Genomic DNA, 21,328 nt, shown 5'->3' with positions numbered 1-21,328 from the left:
GTTGTTAAGGGTTTTTCCACGCTCTCGGTCGCGCTCTTTCTGTTCAGATTCCGTGGGAGAAGGTATGAAGTTTTGTTTTCTGTGTTTGATCAATGTTTTTAAGGATAATAATTGATGTGTTTATGCTAATGAAACATTACTAATGAAAATGCTACATCTATGTGCTGAAAATAGTATTGTTCATGGTTAAACAGGAGCTGTGGAGCACTGTGACAAAAAAGCCTGTTCTGAAATACTATTTTCTATTTGAATGCAGGTATGTGATGTTTCATTATTTTTGGTTATTTTATTTTTATCTTTTTATTCATGTACTGTTTCGGATTATTATGCTCATGTTTGGGCTTAGTTATTAATTATTGTTGCAATTATTTTAATTTTGTAAGGTAAAAGTATTATGTTACACAAGTCGCACACGCTCTCGGTCGGGCCTCTTTCTATTCAGATTCCGTGGGAGAAGGAGCTGTGGAGCACTGTGACAAAAAAGCCTGTTCTGAAATACTATTTTCTATTTGAATGCAGGAGCATTAAAAGTATCATCGGATCAGCTGTTGTCCGGCTATTGTTTCTCAAAAAGACACAACGCAGATTCAACTACGCTACAAAACTGGTGCCGTGACCCGTCGTCTGGTCAGCTGAAGCAGACCGCCGGTGCTGCTGAACGACATCGTCTGGTTCCACCTGCGCCTTGGAGACGTTGGCAACAGTGAGGTCTATTCATGGAGGGTCAGAATGTGAATGAACTGTCAATCCCTAGTCATGGGGAATTATCCATGGGTAGGGGCAGAGGGGTTTTGCGGCTAGCTGCTGCTATGCAGTCTACTCCAGAAAATCCAGGGATTCTGGGCTCAAAACCTTTTGGGTCTGGGAGGGAAAAGGGATTTGACGACCTGACAAATCAAACTTTTAGTTTTGCTCCAGGCTCGAGCCCAGTGACTCTTTCGCCCTCGCACGTGTTTTCACCTGATGGGGAAGCTGCCTCTGCTCAATTGACTGATCTACTCAGATCCATTGGGTCAGAAATAGGAGAGTCCATCAAAATGTCCTTGATGCAGAATGCTGCTTCGGAGTCTCCAACCGTCTCGACTCCGGATCACATCAAGAACTCTTCTCAGTCATTTCAAGGTTGCACTACTGTTATTGATGCATCAAAACTTAATCTTGTGTTACGCTCTGATGTTGATGTTCCACCTTATTTCAGGGGTGACAAATCTGATAAATGTTCTGTTTTTGAGTGGGAAGATCTCATGCAGGCCTACCTTAGACAGAAATCTTCCACCAATGCTGAACAGGTTGAAGTGGTTATGAACAGATTGATGGGGGGGCAAGAGATATCACTAAAGTTTGGATGCGTAGTAATGCAAAAGCTACTGACGTTTCCGTTATCTTTAGCATCCTCAGGCAACATTTTGGTGACACCGTCCACTCAGATCTGCCTCTAGCTGACTTCTATGCTACCACACCATACACAAACGAGGGACCTCTTGATTACTGGATACGGCTTAACAAAGCCGCGGAGGTTGCTGAAAGGTGCTTGGGTAGTAAGGGGGAATCAATGACTGACCTGAGTTCCCATCTGGTGCTCATGTTTATTCGCCATTGTCCGGACAGAGAGCTGGCGTTGGTTTTTAAAACCAAGCCTTCTCGCGACTGGACAGCTAGTGAAGTGCAAGACCACTTGGATGAGTATCTGAGAGACCATATGGTTGGTCGGAGCCGTGGGAATCGGAAAGTGGCGATTACCGAGCTTTCACAAGAGAAGGTGGCTGTCAATGAACAAACTGTGTTGCCCACTTCTAAATGTGTTCCAGAGCAAGAGTGTTCCAAAGCAGTCCTTGAAAACACCACAATGGACAGGGTCTTGAGTCTGCTGGAGACTGCTCTGGTCAGTAACACACAGGCTATAAACTACAGGTCCAATAAGCAGATCTCTAGACGCTCACGAGAATGTCAGGTTTGTGGCAACTTGCAACATGACACTAGATCACACTGTAGGATGCACAGATTATGCTTTCGATGCTTCTCTCCAGAGCACATCAGTGTTCACTGCACTCAGACTCAAAAACCTCAAACACACCCGATTGGTCAGCGACAGACTGATTCACCTCAGGAAAACTAGATGGCCCTCATTTAGCGGGGGATGGTGTGGGCCTCTGTAGTGTTTCCCCCAATTTTGATGATGACATTCAGACTGTATACATGATGGCTTGTAACACGGTAACTAATGATAAAACTGTCATTTTCCAAAATGTGGCAAAACTGCCTATCGGTGACGACCTGTTTTTCACTACGGTGCTAGTTGGCAACAAGATTGCGCTGCGGGGGATGTTAGATAGTGGGTCTATGGCTACATCTGTACGTGCAGACATGATCCCTCAGCTACGTAAGGCAGGAGTGGTGATGGGAGATGTAATCCCTCCCAATGACATTGTTCTTGTTGGGTGTGGTGGCAAGCAGACCGTTCCGATTGGCATATGTGAACTGAAACTTAAGCTGTTTGGGTTTGATTATGTTGTCCCAGTCTTGGTGGTCGACGGTCAGGCTGATGAGCTCATTGTTGGCACAAATGTGATGAAACCGCTCATAAAACAGTTTAAGTCTGATGAGGCTTATTGGAGGATACTGAGTAAACCTGACTCCACCTGTTTGGATGAGAATAGTCAGTTTGTCAGATTTTTGGCCAATCTTGACAGGTGGAGGGGAGAGGAAATCCCAGAAAAAGTTGGGACCGTCAAACTGAAGAAGGCCGTGACTCTTGAACCTATGATGGAGCATGTTGTGTGGAGCCGCCTTCCACCTAAGACTGAACTCTCTGTGGGGAGTACTGTTGTTGTTGAACCAAGCACATCACGCTGCGTGCACCGTAGTGTGATGGTCGGCAGAGTAGTGACTCCACTTTGGGGAGGTGGGTGGCTTCCTGTGAAGATCATCAATCCTACTATGTCGCCGATTGTGTTGAGACGGAACGCTAAGGTAGCTGATGTGTATCCATGCATTGCCTTGGAGGATTTTGATGGTGGTATGGAGGGGAGGATACACCAGAATGTGGGTAGAGTGGGCAGTTCCCATGGCAGCCTTACAGTTGAATCAAGTTGCAGTGTTGATACTACAGGTGGATCTGGCAAATTGGCTGATTTGGGGCTGAAGGATCTGTCTGTCGGTGACTGCGAAGTCTCCGATCATTGGAGAGAGAAGCTGACTGATTTAGTCGTACAGTATGAAGATGTGTTTTCGAGACATCACTTGGACTGCGGCAAGGCTGCTGAATTCTGCCATCGCATCAGACTTACCGATGAACGCCCTTTCCGTCTGCCTTATCGTAGGCTTTCTCCTGCTCACTACCAAAAGTTGAGAGAGACTTTAGATGACATGGAAGAGCGTGAAATTATCAGGAAGTCGAGTAGTGAGTATGCTTCTCCGCTCGTTCTTTGCTGGAAGAAAAATGGTGACTTGAGGCTGTGTACGGACTTCAGATGTTTGAACGCCCGTACAGTCAAGGATGCACACCCTTTACCGCATCAAGCTGACATCCTTGCAGCGTTAGGAGGTAAAGCATTCTTTAGCTCAATGGACTTGACTTCGGGATATTACAATGTCCCTCTTCATGAGGATGATAAGAAATACACTGCTTTCTCCTCTCCTCTCGGACTGCATGAGTATAACCGCATGCCACAGGGTCTGTGTAACAGCCCTGCTACTTTCATGCGAATGATGCTCACGATTTTTGGTGACCAGAACTTTTTAAGCCTTCTTTGTTACTTGGACGATCTGCTGGTTTTTGGCAAGACTGAGGAGGAAAGCCTGCAGAGACTGGAGATGGTGTTTCGGCGGTTAAGAGAACATAACCTGAAGCTGTCTCCATCCAAGTGTCAGTTTTTGAGAAAGTCAGTCAAGTTTTTGGGTCACATTGTTACAAGAGACGGAATTGCAACAGATCCGGATAAAGTGCAGGCAATGGTAGGTGTGTCAGAAGCGGATCTTATGGAACCTGATGGCACCACGCCTTCTTCTAGGAAAATTCGTTCTTTTCTTGGAATGGTGGTGTATTATCAGCATTACATTGAGAACTGCTCTGTGATTGCCAAGCCATTATTCCAACTGACTACTGGGGCTTCCAAGCCACGGAGGGGAAAGGGCCGAAAGAAGCAAGCTTCATCGCGTAAGCTTGTCGCGGCTGACTGGACCCCGGAATGCAGCGAAGCATTTAAGACTTTGAAAGCTGCATTGGCCGAGCAGGTTCTTCTTGCCCACCCCGATTTTACAAAGCCTTTCCTGCTCTCTGTTGATGCATCGTCTTCTGGAGTAGGAGCTGTGTTGTCACAGGTTCAAGTTGGCCAAACCATTGCCAGGCCCATTGCATTTGCAAGTAAGTCTTTGAATCATGCGCAGTCCAAATACCCGGCTCATAGGCTCGAGTTCCTCGCCATGAAATGGGCTATCCATGATAAGTTTAGTCATTGGCTGCGTGGACATAAGTTTACTGTTTGGACTGACAACAATCCTCTGAAGTACATTCTTACCAAGCCAAGGCTGGACGCTTGCGAACAGAGATGGGTGGCCAAACTGGCCCCCTTTGATTTTGACATTCAATACATTCCAGGGCCGCGAAATGTTGTGGCAGACGCATTGAGCAGGGAACCATTTGCTCAGCAAAAGATGATGCACCGGTTGACAAGGACTCCATATGACACTTTGTTAGGGGAGGCCAGAGGTTTGCTGGTGGAAGATGTTCAGAACATGTTTCGCCTTTCTCGGGAAGAGTCTGTGGATGAGAAGCAGAAACTCTCTCCTTCGATTCAGGACTCTGCCACAGGCAGTTTGGACCTTGTGGACAACGGTGGGAGAGTTTCTCATGATGAGGTGTCAGCCTTATTCAAGTCTCACTGTTGTTGGAGTGAAGGTGCAAAAATGAGGGCAACCTGCTACACCCAACAGTTGGAGGAACTGTTGCCAGTGGGGCAGAGCCCACTGCCTGTCCTCACTCATGAGGAGTTGTATGATAAGCAGTGTCAGGATCCTGTGGTCAGCCGGGTTTCTTTTTATGTAAACAGGGGACGTCGACCATCCCGCCGTGAGCGTGTTCATGAATCACGGGAGACAAATCGTACATTGCGACAGTGGGGTAAACTCACGACCCGGCTGGGTGTGTTGTACCGCATTTCTAAACATGTGGTGAGCAAGAAGAAAGTGTTCCAATATCTGGTACCAGTTGCGTTGAGAGGTCAGGTGTTGAAAGGGCTGCATGATGATGCAGGCCATCAAGGTCAGCAGCGTACACTGTGGCTGGCCAGACAACGTTTTTACTGGGATTCGATGGAACACGATGTCAAGGAATATGTGAGTCATTGCAAGAGATGTGTTTTGAGCAAAGCACCCGAACCTGAGGCCAGGGCTCCACTTGTTTCTGTTGTCACATCAGCACCACTAGAATTGGTTTGTATTGACTTCTGGTCAGCAGAGGATGTCAATAACAAGTCCGTTGACGTTCTAGTGGTGACAGACCATTTTACCAAGCTCGCATGTGCTTACCCATGTCCAAATCAGTCTGCCAAGTCAGTGGCTCGCGTTTTATGGAATAATTTCTTTTCCATATACGGGTTTCCAGCTTGTATTCACTCTGACAGAGGGGCTAATTTCGAGAGTTCCCTCATTGCCGAGCTACTCCAGATGGCTGGTGTTCGTAAGAGCCGTACAACCCCGTATCATCCTGCGGGAAATGGCCAGGCTGAACGTCTAAACCGGACTTTGGGTAGCATGATCCGTGCTTTGCCTCCTCGGGCAAAGGAAAAATGGCCTCAGATGCTGAACATACTGACTTTTGCCTATAATTGCACGGTACACGAAACAACAGGTTTTCCGCCGTTCTTTTTAATGTTCGGGCGAACTCCTAGGTTACCCGTTGATGTGATGTTTGGAAGTGTTCTCTTAGATGGAGAGACTGCCGACATGGACAAATATGTTCAGTCATTGGGCACGGACCTCAGGAAAGCAATGATCTTGGCTCAGCGGCATGCTGAGAAGCAGCAATCGAGACAAGCTGAGGTGTATAACTGAAAGATTAAAGGACATTCTTTGGAGAAGGGGGACAGAGTTTTGATGGCTAACAAAGGGGAACAGGGGAAAAGAAAATTGGCTGATCGTTGGAAGGATACAGTTTACATTGTGGTCCATAAGAACAGTGAACTGAACACCTATGTCATCCGCCATCCTGTTACGGGACGAGTTAGGACAGTTCATAGGAATCTGATCATGCCTGTAAACTTTTTGCCATTGCCATCATGGGATGACTCTGTGTCTCAGGCTTCCTTTTCAAACACAGTTTCAGAAGGCGGGTCGTCGGATGATGTGGTTCCAGGTGAGCAGGACAGTGATGCTCGAACGGCTCACTGGGTTTCCTCCCTTCCTGAGTCTAGTGTGGTGATGACTACAGGTGGAGCGACAGTAGCTAGTGAATCTGAAGCGATTGGAGGGGATGGTGGTAGTGTTCAAGGTGGAGGGACCCTGTCTGTCTGTGGGGACCAGAGGAGCGGGGTGGATCATGGGTCGGAGAGCTCACACGGTGAGGATAACAGTAGTGACCGGCTGGTAGACTCTGTAAGCATGGGCTTACACCCAAGTGACACTATAGGTTCAGCCAAGGCCATTAGTGGCTCACAAGTGTCTAGATGTGACTCAGTCGTTACAGTTGTACCTTCAGGGATTCCTTCGGTTGTTCAAGGGGAAGGGATACGGACAAGACTGGGTAGACTTATCAAACCTGTTAACAGGTTGATTCAGACAATGTCCACACAACGAGTTAAGATTTTGTCATAGATCATTTAAGGGCCATTTATTTCGGTATATGTGTGATTTATTTTTTTTTCATTGGGACTTCTTTCACTGGGGTTTGGCCATAATTTTATTTAGGTTGTCCATTGTATTGGACACATTTGGGTGATTTTGGGTGTACTCTAAGATAGATGTGTACATGGCATGTCTTCTGTGGTGAGGTGGGGACTTAGCTACCCCTCGTCTCTCCTAATTCTTCATTGAATAGCTCTTTGCTGGTCGACCATTATGGTCTTGTATGGGAGGGTATACTTGGGTTACATGTATTGTTATGGTCAGATTTGTAAGTTTTTTTTTTTTGTTTGTTTGTTTATTTTCTGTTTGGTTTGTTTTTGTTTTTCTTTGTTATTTGGGTAACATGCCCGCAATCTAGTGTAAAACAGTGGGGGTGAATGTAGCAGTGTGATGTTATTACACTAGATTGTAAAAAGAGAAGCTATTCCGGTAGGAAACTTCCAGCTTTTATTTTGAAAAGTCGGCAAATCCATTGCGGAACAGCAGGTAACTTCCTGTTTCAGAATTATTATTTTTATTAAAATTGAATGTTTTGTGAATGAAAATGCAAATTATCATCTTTACTGTTGAACATATGGAGTTCATAGATTATTGTTTCGAGTGTTAGTTTAGCATTTAAAAAAAAAGACAAGTTAACGGGTGATACCATTATAGTTGTTAAGGGTTTTTCCACGCTCTCGGTCGCGCTCTTTCTGTTCAGATTCCGTGGGAGAAGGTATGAAGTTTTGTTTTCTGTGTTTGATCAATGTTTTTAAGGATAATAATTGATGTGTTTATGCTAATGAAACATTACTAATGAAAATGCTACATCTATGTGCTGAAAATAGTATTGTTCATGGTTAAACAGGAGCTGTGGAGCACTGTGACAAAAAAGCCTGTTCTGAAATACTATTTTCTATTTGAATGCAGGTATGTGATGTTTCATTATTTTTGGTTATTTTATTTTATTTTTATATTTTTATTCATGTACTGTTTCGGATTATTATGCTCATGTTTGGGCTTAGTTATTAATTATTGTTGCAATTATTTTAATTTTGTAAGGTAAATGTATTATGTTACACAAGTCGCACACGCTCTCGGTCGGGCCTCTTTCTGTTCAGATTCCGTGGGAGAAGGAGCTGTGGAGCACTGTGACAAAAAAGCCTGTTCTGAAATACTATTTTCTATTTGAATGCAGGAGCATTAAAAGTATCATCGGATCAGCTGTTGTCCGGCTATTGTTTCTCAAAAAGACACAACGCAGATTCAACTACGCTACATTTGCAAAAAGCTTTTGTTTGCTTAGCAACATTCTCTAAAGTTGATGCAGCTAGTGCTCCTCTTTTTTCCAAATTACAGCTGTTGAATATTTTTGAAATTAATATTTATCAAACATGTACCTTTGTTTTTATGATAAAACAAGGTCAGTCTCCTGATATTTTCAAGAAATATTTTGTTAAGAACTGCCAAGTGCATTCTTATAATACTAGACAAGCTTTGTCTTTTCATTTACCGTTAAGTATTAAAACTCAAGTGCAATTTTCTTTTCGGCACCGTGGTGCAAAATTATGGAATGAATATGGAAAATATTTGGAATCTTCAGAAATAAATGGTAGAAAGTCTTTGAAAAAAATACTGTTATCCAAAAAAGACAGTGATGTATGATTTTACAAAAATTTGACCCCCTGAAATCTGAATGCTAAAATGTAAAAATAATGTTACTGTACATATCTATTCTGTTTTCTCTGAAAGGACTTTCATAATGTGAGCTGCCTGATATTTTGTTGGTTTACGGGTGTGGCCTTTGGTATAAGCCCTTAAGGAGATCTATGTTCTCTATAAGAATTTCTAAAAAACATCTTTGCAAAGATGTCTCAGATTCATTTGGTGGTTTTGTCTACTGGCTTTCCTTATTTTGAGAATGATTACATTTGGCTATTATTCTCATTAAAATTGTCCAAGAAAGATTGGATAGAGAGTAAAAAAAGAGCCTTTTTCAAGTCTGACCAGATTCTCTATAGGCTCTAGGTTTGAACTTTGACTGGACCATTGTAGCTTATTACTATCTTTCCTTTGGAAGATACATCTCTGATCTATTTTTACATTGTTTGCAAACTCCAATAGGTTTAATATGTGGATTTTCTTGTGTTTAGCTCCATCCATCTTTAAGAAAGTTCTGCATAGTTTCCTTGTCCTCAATAAAGAAAATCATCCCTAAAGCAGGATGCTGCCAACACCTTGTTTCATATGGTGGAGAAAAGCTAAAAAACAATTTTTTTAAATTTGTGATTTTTTTTTATAGTCTGTTAAAATTTTAACGTGTCTGAAATGTTTTTTTTTTTTTTTAGTTTAATCTTATTTTCTGAAATTAGATTTATACAGTTTAACTTGGAGAAATATTTTTCTTAAAATAGTCCTAGTCTAAATATACCAATTTCATTTTCTCAATAATAAAAAAAATCTGCATTTCTGTAACATCTGTAAAAAACTACTTTATTTTAAATGTAAGGTTGATAAAGTTCATGAAGTGCTCATGATGCTGGAATGGGAATTCAGTCGGTAAACATCCTTTGGAGCGGGAACTTGTAATGATTTTATGAGCTCAGTCAGCTGTGTTACCCATCTTCAGTGAGCTAAGCTCGGATGTGACGCCCACCTCTGTGGAATCAGTCAAACAGCCTGAATGAAACCACTGTGCATCTGGAGAACTTCTGGATTATCTCCAGATCTGTGTGAGCTGATGTCACGTTCTAGAGTAAGAAGCCAGACCCCTCCCTGAAAAACAGCTCAGAGTTCTCCATGATGCATGTCATGGATCTTGAAGACAAATAACAAAAGAAGAGTGTTTGTCTTTGGAGTGCCTCACAAAAGGCTTTATAGAAAGAGGCAATGCCTGGAATATATCTCTGCAGATAAATGGAGAACTTACTAAACGAAACTTAGCTGCAAATACATTTTTTTAAACTTAAAACTTATTTTTGCTCTAATAAGCTTTCATGAAGTTATATTTTATCTTGTAATCACAATCAAATATTACAACAGATAAAATTTCAGCTTTTAAACTAGTGGAGCTAAATAAGTCTTCCAGATTAATGATTTTATTATATAAATTTATTGTTGTAATCCCACCTGGTAAAATGACAAAGTATTTAATTTTTTACATACAGTTCAATGCAATCCAGTTTTAATTAGAAATGTATGTGTTCATTTAAATATAGTTTATAAATACATCTCTAAGGAAGCTTCAAACTGCATCAAATTGTTGCATCAGGACAACCAACCAGGACAACCAAGCAGAGAAACAATTTCTTTAAAAAAAAAAAGGGAAAAAAAAGGATTTAACCTAGAGAAGGTCCATGCCCCCCCCTGCCCCCTATCTAGCTCCGCCCCTGATGACATGAATCTTCTTAGCGTCTTCAACTAGGAAAAAAGAGCTAAACAGACTTTCAAGAACAAAACTTTCTATGGGAAATTTATAAGACATAAGAAAAAAAAAATCAAGACAAATCCACGCAATCTAGAATTTTTTTCAGTCATAAGTTTACAGCTTCTGAAACTAGAAGTTCTAGCATTTTTGGTTTTGTGTTAATATAAATGGAGTTTAAGAGCTGCTTCCTATATGGAATTAAAAGAAAACAAGAAAATGATTTGTTGCATTTTTGATGCATTTTATTGACACTATAAACCATTTCATTGGTGCATAAGCCAGAGGCGTAGCCAGAAAATGTTTATAAGGGTGGCCAGGAAATAACCAATATATAATGAGGGGTGGCCGTAAGTGGACAGGCACCAAAACCTCGGGGTCAAGCTACACTGTTCCAACAGGAACAAGCACAATGTCCATATTCCTAAAAAAAGACAAACTATAGTTTCCTACAGCCTTTGCTAACAAATAGATGCATATATTTAAACATCTTTCTAGATAAAAGCTATATTGGATACAATTCTGTGAAGTCTGCATTCTGGAGCAAACATCTTTTCCATCGTCATTACTTACCTACTTTTATCAATATCATTCTACATTAAATTGATATTTACAAGTACAAATATCTGCATAAATTGATATTTTTTTAGGTTTTTATTAAAATAGTTATTTACAGTATCTATGATTTCACTGAAGACTCTTAGATGACTTGCAGAGACACATTATTTTCTCTTTATGGCATATAACACAAAATCTAGATCTCAAAGAGCATTAATTCTGTACTAATCATCTCTAATGTTGGTATATTGATGTGCATAATAACAACAGTGTTTTTGTTGTCAAGTAACTGTTAATATATATGAAATTAAAATGTTTTGAATATTCTACTTGAGAGAAATAAATGGTAGGCTTGGCCAATGGCTTAACTATCGGTAAGCAGAGACTGCAGTTGCTTAGGGGCCCCCTGACACCTGGTAGGCCCCCTACGTAATTGTGGACTAGGACGTCTCTTTGCAAACGTTGTGGTCTGAAAAATTCATCTTAAACCTACCTGATAGTAGTTCATCTGACCGGACCTTGTTTATATCCCAACACATGACAGATTTCAACATGATGGTGTTGAAAAGCTGACAGTGGTACTTTTAATTACAGTGTTAATAACTGTGTATTGTTCATTAGACGGTTGGTAAAATATAAAAATATATGTTTCAAACCGCAATAAAGATCTTAAAAGGGATGTATTTGAGTATTTTATTTTTTATGCTACTGCTTGAAATTATGGGTAATCCAGGGGGTAGATTAAACCATAACCGTTACGTACAATGTGTTAGCGACAATGGATGCCAAAAAGAGGTACTTAAGCGGATTCCAGAAAAGAAAAGGCAAAGAGCTGCTGGAAAAAGGGAAAAAAACTTCCCAAAATAAACATGTTCTTTCAAAGAACTGTAGATTTTTTTTTTCTTTTTTAAGAAATCTTTATTGCACTTAGTGACTTTACAGACAATTACACATTGTCTTGAATACATGGGATCAACAACCTAAAATATGTAGAAAAATACACTTGTTTTGGTCTGAGTAACAGTGCAATACAAGACAAGCAACAATTAGGAATGAAAAGACAGAAAAGAAATAACAAGCTAGGGGGTTGCAATCTATGACAGTAAGTTGAACATATCACATACAGACAGTGTTTTAATTGCCTTTTGCTTTTCAGAATGTTGGATGGAGTGGATGTATTGTTTGAATTCGTAAAAAAATGCAATAAAGCATAACGTTCTACCTCTAAATCGGCATTTATGGATATAAAATTTGGCCATAATAACAAGCAGATTTATTAGGTACACAGTAGAATTAACATGGGGATCCTTTGCTACAATTCCAAACAACACATCTCTCCAGAACAGAAGAAAACTATTATCAATTTTATCCTGGATCAGACTGCATATTTTTTGCCAGAACACATTGCCATGCCATGAACAAATTGGCAGTTCCAAATTAAATGGAGCACTTTTTCAGGGGAGTTCTTACAGAAGCTGCATAGTATATCAATGTTCAGTTTGAATCTATTTTGTAGATAGACTTTAGCTGGGTAAATTCTATGGATCAGTATAAAGGAGATTTCTTTAATCTTATTTGTTATCTGAAATTTATTAGGAATCAGCCCAACCTTTTTCCATTGCACATCATCCACAAATGACTTCTAATGAGAAAGAGCATGAGGCAAAGACATTGTATTCAATTGAAATAAAGTTCTTACTGACTTATTATTTCTGGAATAACTAGATAAACAGATTTTTCCTACAGGCGTACTTATAGGAGACAGCATAGATATGTTATGAGCATCAATCCTCTGTTGATGTTTAAAGATCTTCAAAGAACCGAAGAGGCAGAGGTGGATGTTGCTGCTACAGTAAGTAAAGATTGCGACCAGGAGATGAATGGAGAGAGTGTGGGTGAGCAGGGGCTGGGCTAAGGGTGGCCATGGCCATGGCCACCCTTAGCCAATCATTGGCCACCCCTGTGGCCACCCCTACCATTTATTTCCCTCTAATGCAGATGGTGGCAGCAGCGATCTCAAATGGAACATTCAAAACATTTAAATTTTTCATATATCAACAATTACTTGACAACAAAAACGGTTACTTATGCACATCATTATACGAACATTAAAGATGATAAAAACAGAATTCAAGCAGAAATTGATTTTGTGTTTTATGAGGAAAAGAGAAAAAAGAGTCTTTAGTGAAATCATAGATAAATAACCATTTTAATATAAACTTATTAAATAATCAATTAATGTAGAAATTTGTACTTATTAATATACATTTTATGCAGAATGATTACTGATAAAAGTATGTAAGTAATGACAATGGAAAAGATGTTTGCCCAAAACTCAAACCTGAAAGAATTGTATCCACTATACCTTTTATCTAGAAAGCGCGGATGTTTGAATATATTCACCTATTTTTCTTTTTTAGCTAAGGCTGTGGGAAAGTATAGTTTGTCTTTATTTATAAAATATGGATATTTTGCTCGCTAATTTTCATGTTGGAACAGTGTAGATTGACCCTGATGTGTTGGTGCCTGATGTGTTGGTGCCTATCTACTTTCGGCCACCCCTCAGTCTACATTGGTTACCCTTATAAATATTTTCTGGCTACGTCTCTGTGGGTGAGGAGGGGAGCTTTGAAACTCAAAGTAGGCCAATAAGATTCATTTTACAGCAGAATATACTAAAGTATATCCATGTCTAGTGAAGGTGAGGAATGATAGCTCCACCGGTGGCATAAGTGCGCCTTTGACCTGTGGCGCCAATGTTGCTTTTTTTGGGCCTCAAACTCCAACTACCACAATGCACCGCGTGTATCATTTCCCTAGTTACGGGCTTAGAAGCTACGCCTCAATAAGAAGTGGGAGGTTTGGCCCCTGAAAGGGCTCCGGGAGCCTCCTCCTTCCTCCTCCTTAACAAACTGGTCAGCAGTGCAGGGATTAGGAAAGCCAGCCTCCGCTCAGTCATTATAGACACATTCTAGAGATCGAAACAAACGTGAGTCATGGTCGGCGTCATTTTTGCAGACTGGGAGCGAAGCCGAAATTGTGAAAGATACGGATAATCCCAGGAGGAGGAGGAGAGGTGGACTGAGTCTCGCTCCCAGGTCTCTTTCCTTGTGGAAAATGCCTCTTCAGGGACCCGCCGCGTTATGCCGCCCACCTCTCATGTGTTTTATTTTAAAGAACAAGCAGTGAGCCGGAGAAGCCTGATAAGAGCCGCATAAAAAGGCAGAACACCAAAGGGCGCGTGGGATATTTCTAATAAAGTGCGCGGATTTTTTTCTCCTCGTGCGTAAAGAAGAAGGAAAGAAAAAAAAGTTGCTGCCTGTTGGTGTTTATATATATAAAAAAGGGAGAAATCATGGGGAACGCAGGGAGCATGGACCAACACAGCGACATGAGGGGACACAACATGCCCCTGAAACTCCCCATGCCAGAGCCGGGGGAGCTGGAGGAGAGGTTCGCACACGTTTTGGTAAGAAAATGGGAGAAAAGAAAAGTTGTGTGCATGTGTCTCCTCTCTTTGTTCTCTCCACGCTTCAGTGTTCTGGGACAGGACAGCTGTGGACCTCTGTTTGTCCTGCACGCATGGACAAAAAAGTGGTATCTATTCCCTCTGCTAAGGGGAAAAAGTGGCTTTTAAGAACACAAATGTTAAAGTTAGTGCATCAGATCTGTGTTTGGAAAACTTTTAAATGTGATAAAAGTGTTTTTTTTTGGACTGTAGATATTTTAGTCAGTTTTATAAAAAAAAAATGCATTTAAATTTTCTCTTAAAAGTTTTCAAAAAATCACATAATGAAAAATGTCAAATGTAATTGATGAAATATTTTGACTTTTTTAACTTTAGATTTTTTTCTTTTATGATTATATTTAGTTAATCCTGTTTGAAGGAAAACCAACAAATAAGTTTGACTTTCAACTTAAATTTTAGATGTTTTTATCAAAATATATAATAAAATTAAGTAAAATGCAAGATTTCTCAGCAACAGCAGAACTCTTCAAGTGCATAACTTGCAGTGGAGACAAACACCTGGATGTGTTATGAACAAAACTGCACAAGTTCAGATTGAAAGATTCTGATTATCTCTTAAAAAAAAGGAAACTTGAGGATTGCAAGCGTTTTAAAGTTGCTAGGAATGTCCTCAAATGGAATAAGATTTACTCAGTATAACTTTGTACATAACGATAAAGCATTTAAAAAAAAAAAATCAGTCGAAACATTACTCAGTTAACACTAGAAGAACCATGTGTTTCCTCAGGGTTAACAAGGGCCAGTAAAGCAGATTGTAATATAGACACTGATCTCCTTTTGATAAAATCTGTTATTAAACATTTATAGAATCTAACGTTCAAATGGAGACTGAAGAGCATGCACATGATGTCACCATAGTGAAAAAATGTAGCATCATTGTTTTCCAACATTTCTGCTTTCCCTAGAGGCAATGCACATCATATGACATTGTTTTTGCTGCATTTGTTTTAACGTTGAATTTATTCTATAACCCCCAAAAATATTACAAATATTGTTGGTTGGGGGATACCTAAGAAATCTTATGCTGTAAATTCCCAGCTATGTCAGACAACCGTACCGTTAACAAGAAAAGTTGCGCTTTATTGCCCCATTTTTCTTTCAACTTTATGAGTCCAGACGCTGGCTCACTTCTAAAGTTTTAAGTGACCAGCATGTCAGGGCTTTGCAAAAACAACTCTTGTCACGTCATAAAGTGCAAGCTGATCTATCAACAATTATCTTGCAAGGTTGAATGGACTTTTAAAACCCCTCCAGTCGCTGCATATGGCCAATGGCGAGTCTGAATTGGCAGCATGTGTGCACAAATTCTCAACACGCTTGGGATCAAAAGTGTTATTTGCAATCTTTTCACAACCCATAATTAGGTAAGCCATTGATGTGGATAAGTAGTCTCCCTTTTTTTTTATTCCTCCAGTTCCTGCTGAATAGAGCTGCGCAAAGGAACATTGAGGTTGAAATTTGAGAGCTGGAAAAATGTGGGTCAGACGTGATTGTTGCCTGGCCTCCTGTTCTCATACATCAGCTGTTTAGAGGAAGGATTTAACTTTAGTAAGCAACTTTTTATTTATTTATTTTTTTTTTACTGTTTTTGTAGCTTTTTAGTTGGGGGGGTGTCTTTTGTTTTGCAAGGCAAGCTGTAGATCTCATGGTAAAATTTGAATATTTAGAACATCACGCAGATTACCCCTTTGGCAAAAAACGTAACAAAACCTCTGAGGTTGAAGTGGGATGGTTGTTTGACACTCAGAGCTGTGATTAGGGTGTTAGTGCTGCTTGTAAGACGTGAATGAGTCTTTCATTGCCAGAGGCAGTGACAAAAAGCTTTGACGACACACTTCTTGAAAAATATTATTTGTTCTTTCCATTTTGTACATCAAGAACTCCTCTTTCTCCTCCAATTTGTAGGTTTAAAATGGTCGGGATCCATAAAGTCTTCTTTGGAGAATGCCTCATTATGGGGATTTCCAGACACAAACCAACCCGCCTAAACTCAGGATTCAGCGTCAGAAGAATTTATAGCCTTATCAGGGTGTTTAGTGTTAGTTACCACCCTTTTAAACTCTAATGTTTCTCAGCTGTTGCTGATGTCAGGCAGCTCTTTTGAGTGGCGTGTGTGACTCTGACCCGGAGAGCAGATGATAAGCATGATCCCTCTCAGGCTTCTTTGTCCTTAGAGCTTCCAGCTCTGGTGAGGGAACATTTATTATTGGCTGTTGTTCACTTCTTGTCTTCCTAATGTCTTCCCCTGCTATTAATAATCTGTCCGACTCATTTGCACTTTTATCAGTCTCATTATTCTCTAATCTTTCTACTTGGAACCTGTTGATCAAAGAGTAGCGACAGGACTGTTTACTCGTCAGTCCTAATAGGTCTGATCAACTGGTAAGCTCTTGCATCACAGCGGGGAACTGCCAGGATTAAAGACTTCAGCTCTATGTGGCCACATTTAAACGGTCTGCTGAATTTCTCATTAAGGCTACACTAAATTTGAATTTCCACACTATGATGTGAAAAGGCTCCCCCAGCTCGAGTCTTGACACTCAAATTCTCTGTATAATTTAATTACCCAAAGATGGTGCTTGGATGTTTAGACTCAGAGAAGCACCAATCAGATTTATCAACAAAATCAGATAAAGCTCTGACCGATAACGATACCAATGGAGCTAGGATTTTGAAATATTTTCACACTGATTTAACACTTTTAAGATAGACTTTTTTGAACTTGTAGTGAACTTTTCTTTATTTTAGAAACAATTATTTTTAATCAGAAGGCATGATTATATGTTTTTCTAATAAATGTACCGGTAATTCTAATTTAGTTTTACACCCCAAAATCCAACATGGCTGCCTAATCTTTAAAGTTAGTGATAGGTGCTTTAAATAACTATATCTTTGCACTCCCGTTAAAAATTTCACTCATGATTTACTGTGATATATGTCGCAGAGTAATGCATTATTAGCCTGCCTGACTAGTGGCCGCTATATTGTCATTGATTATACCTGTTAATAGAGCTGTGCAAGAAATTGCTTTTGTAATATTATCACAATTTAGCAAAATTGACAAATTGCAGAGGCACTCAGTTTTAGTCACATTACGTTTAACAAGAATAAAAGACTAAATTTCTTCCTCCAGCCCATTAAGTGGTGGTAATATACTTAAAGGGAGTTAACCAACACACAGGAGAGGGTAGAGTTGCAGCTAGATGTAGATCCATGTACGATAGAAGAACTGTTTCACACAAAGGTTGAAAACCACTGATCTCTATTTATTCACTGGATTACTGATGGCCCGTTTGTAGTACGGGGTTGAAGTGAAGCCACATTGGTACTCCCTAGTTAGATGTAAACAATATGTCTCCTACAGCATCGAACGACGATGATGTTTTTTCTCATTTTCAGGGGAATTTTAAGATTTTTAAAATAAAGATAATTTCATCAGTTTGGTACACACTTGCTGTTTCATAGCATAAGTAGATTACTTTAACTTATAATTAACAAAAGAAAAGGCACATCACATTGCATCATCATTATGAAGTCAATAAATCATGTTATATAACATATTATACAATAAAATTAATATGTTAATGGAGCGTAATAATACAGATGTCCCAAAAGTGCTAAATCGATGATGTACATGTAATATGCATGTATTGATGACATTGTTATGGTAATTATATCTTGCGTATAATTTTAATGTTTTACATAAAGACTAAATTACAACTACATGTCTGTTAATAGTATAGTATTTTTGTATTTGCAGATTGTGCATGCATGATGCCATATACTTTTATATGTCTGTGCATTAGCCTTTAAATCTGACAGATTTACAAAAGAGCTAAATTAATGAACCAATTTAATAACTCAACAGAGCTTCAGTTTCTACACTAGCAAAATCTGATAAATTGGTAAAATAACAGGCAAGGTTCATATTTTGCTTTTTGCTCTCAGTTGCAACAAGAACCGGATAATTTGATAAATAGAGATCAGTGTTAAAAACCCGAACTGCCGCTTATACAGGTGCTGGTCATAAAATTAGAATATCATGAAAAAGTAGATTGATTTCAGTAATTCCATTTAAAAAGTGAAACTTGTATATTATATTCATACATTACATACAAACTCATATATTTCAGATGTTTATTTTGTTTAATTTTGATGATTACAAATGACAACAAATGAAAATCTCAAATTCATCATATCAGAAAATTAGAATATTACTGAAGACCAATAAAAACAAAGGATTTATAGAAATGTTGGCCAACTGAAAAGTATGAACATGAAAAGTATGAGCATGTACAGCACTCAGTATTTAGTTGGGCCTCCTTTGGCCTGTATTACTGCAGCAATGCGGCGTGGCATGGAGTCGATCAGTCTGTGGCACTGCTCAGGTGTTATGATAGCCCAGGTTGCTCTAATAGTGGCTTTTAGCTCTTCTGAATTGTTGGGTCTGGTGTATTGCATCTTCTTCTTCACAATACCCCATAGATTTTCTATGGGGTTAAGGTCAGGAGAGTTTGCTGGCCAATTAAGAACAGGGATACCATGGTCCTTCAACCAGGTACTGGTAGCTTTGGCACTGTGTGCAAGTGCCAAATCCTGTTGGAAAATGAAATCTGCATCTCCAAAAAGTTGGTCAGCTGCAGGAAGCATGAAGTGCTCTAAAACTTCCTGGTATGTGGCTGCGTTGACCCTGGACCTCAGAAAACACAATGGACCAACACCAGCAGATGACATGGCACCCCAAACCATCACTGACTGTGGAAACTTTACACTGGACTTCAAGCAACGTGGATGAAGTGCCTCTCTTCTTTTCCTCCAGACTCTGGGACCTTGATTTCCAAAGGAAATGCAAAATTTACTTTCATCAGAGAACATGACTTTGGACCACTCACCAGCAGTCCAGTCCTGTTTCTCTTTAGCCCAGGCAAGACGCTTCTGACGCTGTCTGTGGTTCAAGAGTGGCTTGACACAAGGAATGCGACAGCAGAAACCCATGTCTTTCATACGTCTGTGTGTGGTGGTTCTTGAAGCACTCACTCCAGCTGCAGTCCACTCTTTGTGAATCTCCCCCACATTTTTGAATGGGTTTTGTTTCACAATCCTCTCCAGGGTGCGGTTATCTCTCTTGCTTGTACACTTTTTTCGACCACATCTTTTCCTTCCCTTCGCCTCTCTATTAATGTGCTTGGACACTGAGCTCTGTGAACAGCCAGCCTCTTTAGCGATGACCTTTTGTGTCTTGCCCTCCTTGTGCAAGGTGTCGATGGTCGTCTTTTGGACAACTGTCAAGTCAGCAGTCTTCCCCATGATTGTGTAGCCTATAGAACTAGACTGAAAGACCATTTAAAGGCTTTTGCAGGTGGTTTGAGTTAATTAGCTGATTAGAGTGTGGCACCAGGGGCCATCAATTTTGAACCTTTTCACAATATTCTAATTTTCTGATATGATGAATTTGAGATTTTCATTTGTTGTCATTTGTAATCATCAAAATTAAACAAAATAAACATCTGAAATATATGAGTTTGTATGTAATGTATGAATATAATATACAAGTTTCACTTTTTAAATGGAATTACTGAAATCAATCTACTTTTTCATGATATTCTAATTTTATGACCAGCACCTGTACATAAAAATCACAATAAAATTACAACATTGGTTAAAAATAATCACTATTTTGGTTTTTGGCTAAATCATTCAGCCCTAGCTGTTATTATATTCTTTTGTTTTTTTTTTTTTATAGAAGAGAAACATGGACAATCCATGTTGGATATCATGGCTCTTCCCTTCTGAATAGTTTCTGTTTAAAGGGTGTTTTATAATTTAGCTACATCACAGACAGTTAGCTTAAGCAGCAGGTCTATATCTGCACAACTTTGGTTTAAATTAGACCAACTTAGTAATAATAGCTCCAAGTTTTAGACTGAGTCTGTCACACTGAAGTTTTATTTCCTACTCATTTTTTGACACCAGTAGGGAGTAGGAGCCTTTTAAATATGCGATTAAAGTTCAGTTTATACATTTTCACAACTTGTTTTAAAAGCAATTAAAGTATTAACCGTTGGAACGGATACTGTTCTGCCTTGTAACTCCAAAGGACACCTAAAAAGCTTCAGCAGGTTAAAGTTTAACAGACCCAGTCCTGGATACGATTTTCTTCAAGCCTGCATATTCATCAAAATAAAAAAAAAAAAACCTTAAAGTCAGTCTTTTGTATCCCTGGAGTTTCCCCTTTTTCTGTGAAGCGCAAGAGACAAAGTTTTTTAGTCACACGTGACCTTGGCCATGAAGTCAGTGAAAGGTTTAACCCAAATAGTCTGTTATTTACATACACAGTCGGCCTGAACAGTTTACATTTGGAACTGCTCTAATGAAGGTTAGAAGATCTGTTCATTTATGATTTATTTCATGAGAGTTTTAAAGGAATAGTACACCCAAAACATGATTAGTCTTCATTTTCTACTCACCCCCATGCTGAACAACACTCTGGAGTACTTTTTTGATATCTCAAATGCATCTGGAGATCTGGGAGGCTTCTTGCTGTCTGCTGACATTCAAATAATGGAGGTCTATGGTGCCCGAGACAGAAAGGTCCATAAAAGTCCACAAAAAACGTGTCAATATTTCTCCATACTGCTCGTCCAATGTATTCCAAGTGTCCTAAGTGGGTAGCATCCAGAATTTACTCGAAATGAAGTCATTTAGAATGTTTTTAGAGCATAAACAGTAGTGTATAGGATTTCCTTAAAGCGCGCACATGCGCGATCACGAGGCTACGGAAGCCGGCAGACCAAACCAGATGAAAGTGCGCATTCAGCGTCTGCTCTTCCAATAATGCAAGCGTAGAAGAAGAAATGTGCCGTTTACCTGTGCAAAGAAAGAAACAACGAAAGAAAGATGTCTGAGGACTTCAGTGTTGAGGAAGAGCATGAGTTCTTTGCCGAGCTGAGTGCGCTGGTTTGGTCTGCCGGCTTCCGTAGCGTCGGGATCGCGCAGGT

At 39.8% G+C, this 21,328-nt stretch overlaps 1 protein-coding gene across 10 annotated transcripts in view; it reads left to right on the top strand.

Moving 5' to 3' along the window:
* The first annotated feature begins 13,685 nt into the window (after positions 1-13,685).
* The window catches only part of fmnl2a (formin-like 2a), a 67,777-nt gene continuing 60,134 nt past the window's right edge, over positions 13,686-21,328 (top strand). For 4 of the 10 annotated variants that reach the window (XM_038285589.1, XM_038285590.1, XM_038285591.1 and 1 more), the window contains exon 1: positions 13,686-14,270. In XM_038285589.1, coding sequence (XP_038141517.1) covers positions 14,157-14,270 — 114 coding nt within the window. In that variant the 5' untranslated portion in view covers positions 13,686-14,156. The remainder of the gene's footprint in view (positions 14,271-21,328) is intronic. The other 6 variants (XM_038285598.1, XM_038285596.1, XM_038285597.1 and 3 more) reach the window with 2 other exon arrangements.

The sequence above is a fragment of the Cyprinodon tularosa genome, unplaced genomic scaffold, assembly GCF_016077235.1.
Source record: "Cyprinodon tularosa strain WSP-4 unplaced genomic scaffold, ASM1607723v1 ctg212, whole genome shotgun sequence".
NCBI lineage: Eukaryota > Metazoa > Chordata > Actinopteri > Cyprinodontiformes > Cyprinodontidae > Cyprinodon > Cyprinodon tularosa.
The sequence above is the reverse complement of the archived record's forward strand: the minus strand, read 5'-3'. Positions and strand labels throughout refer to the sequence as shown.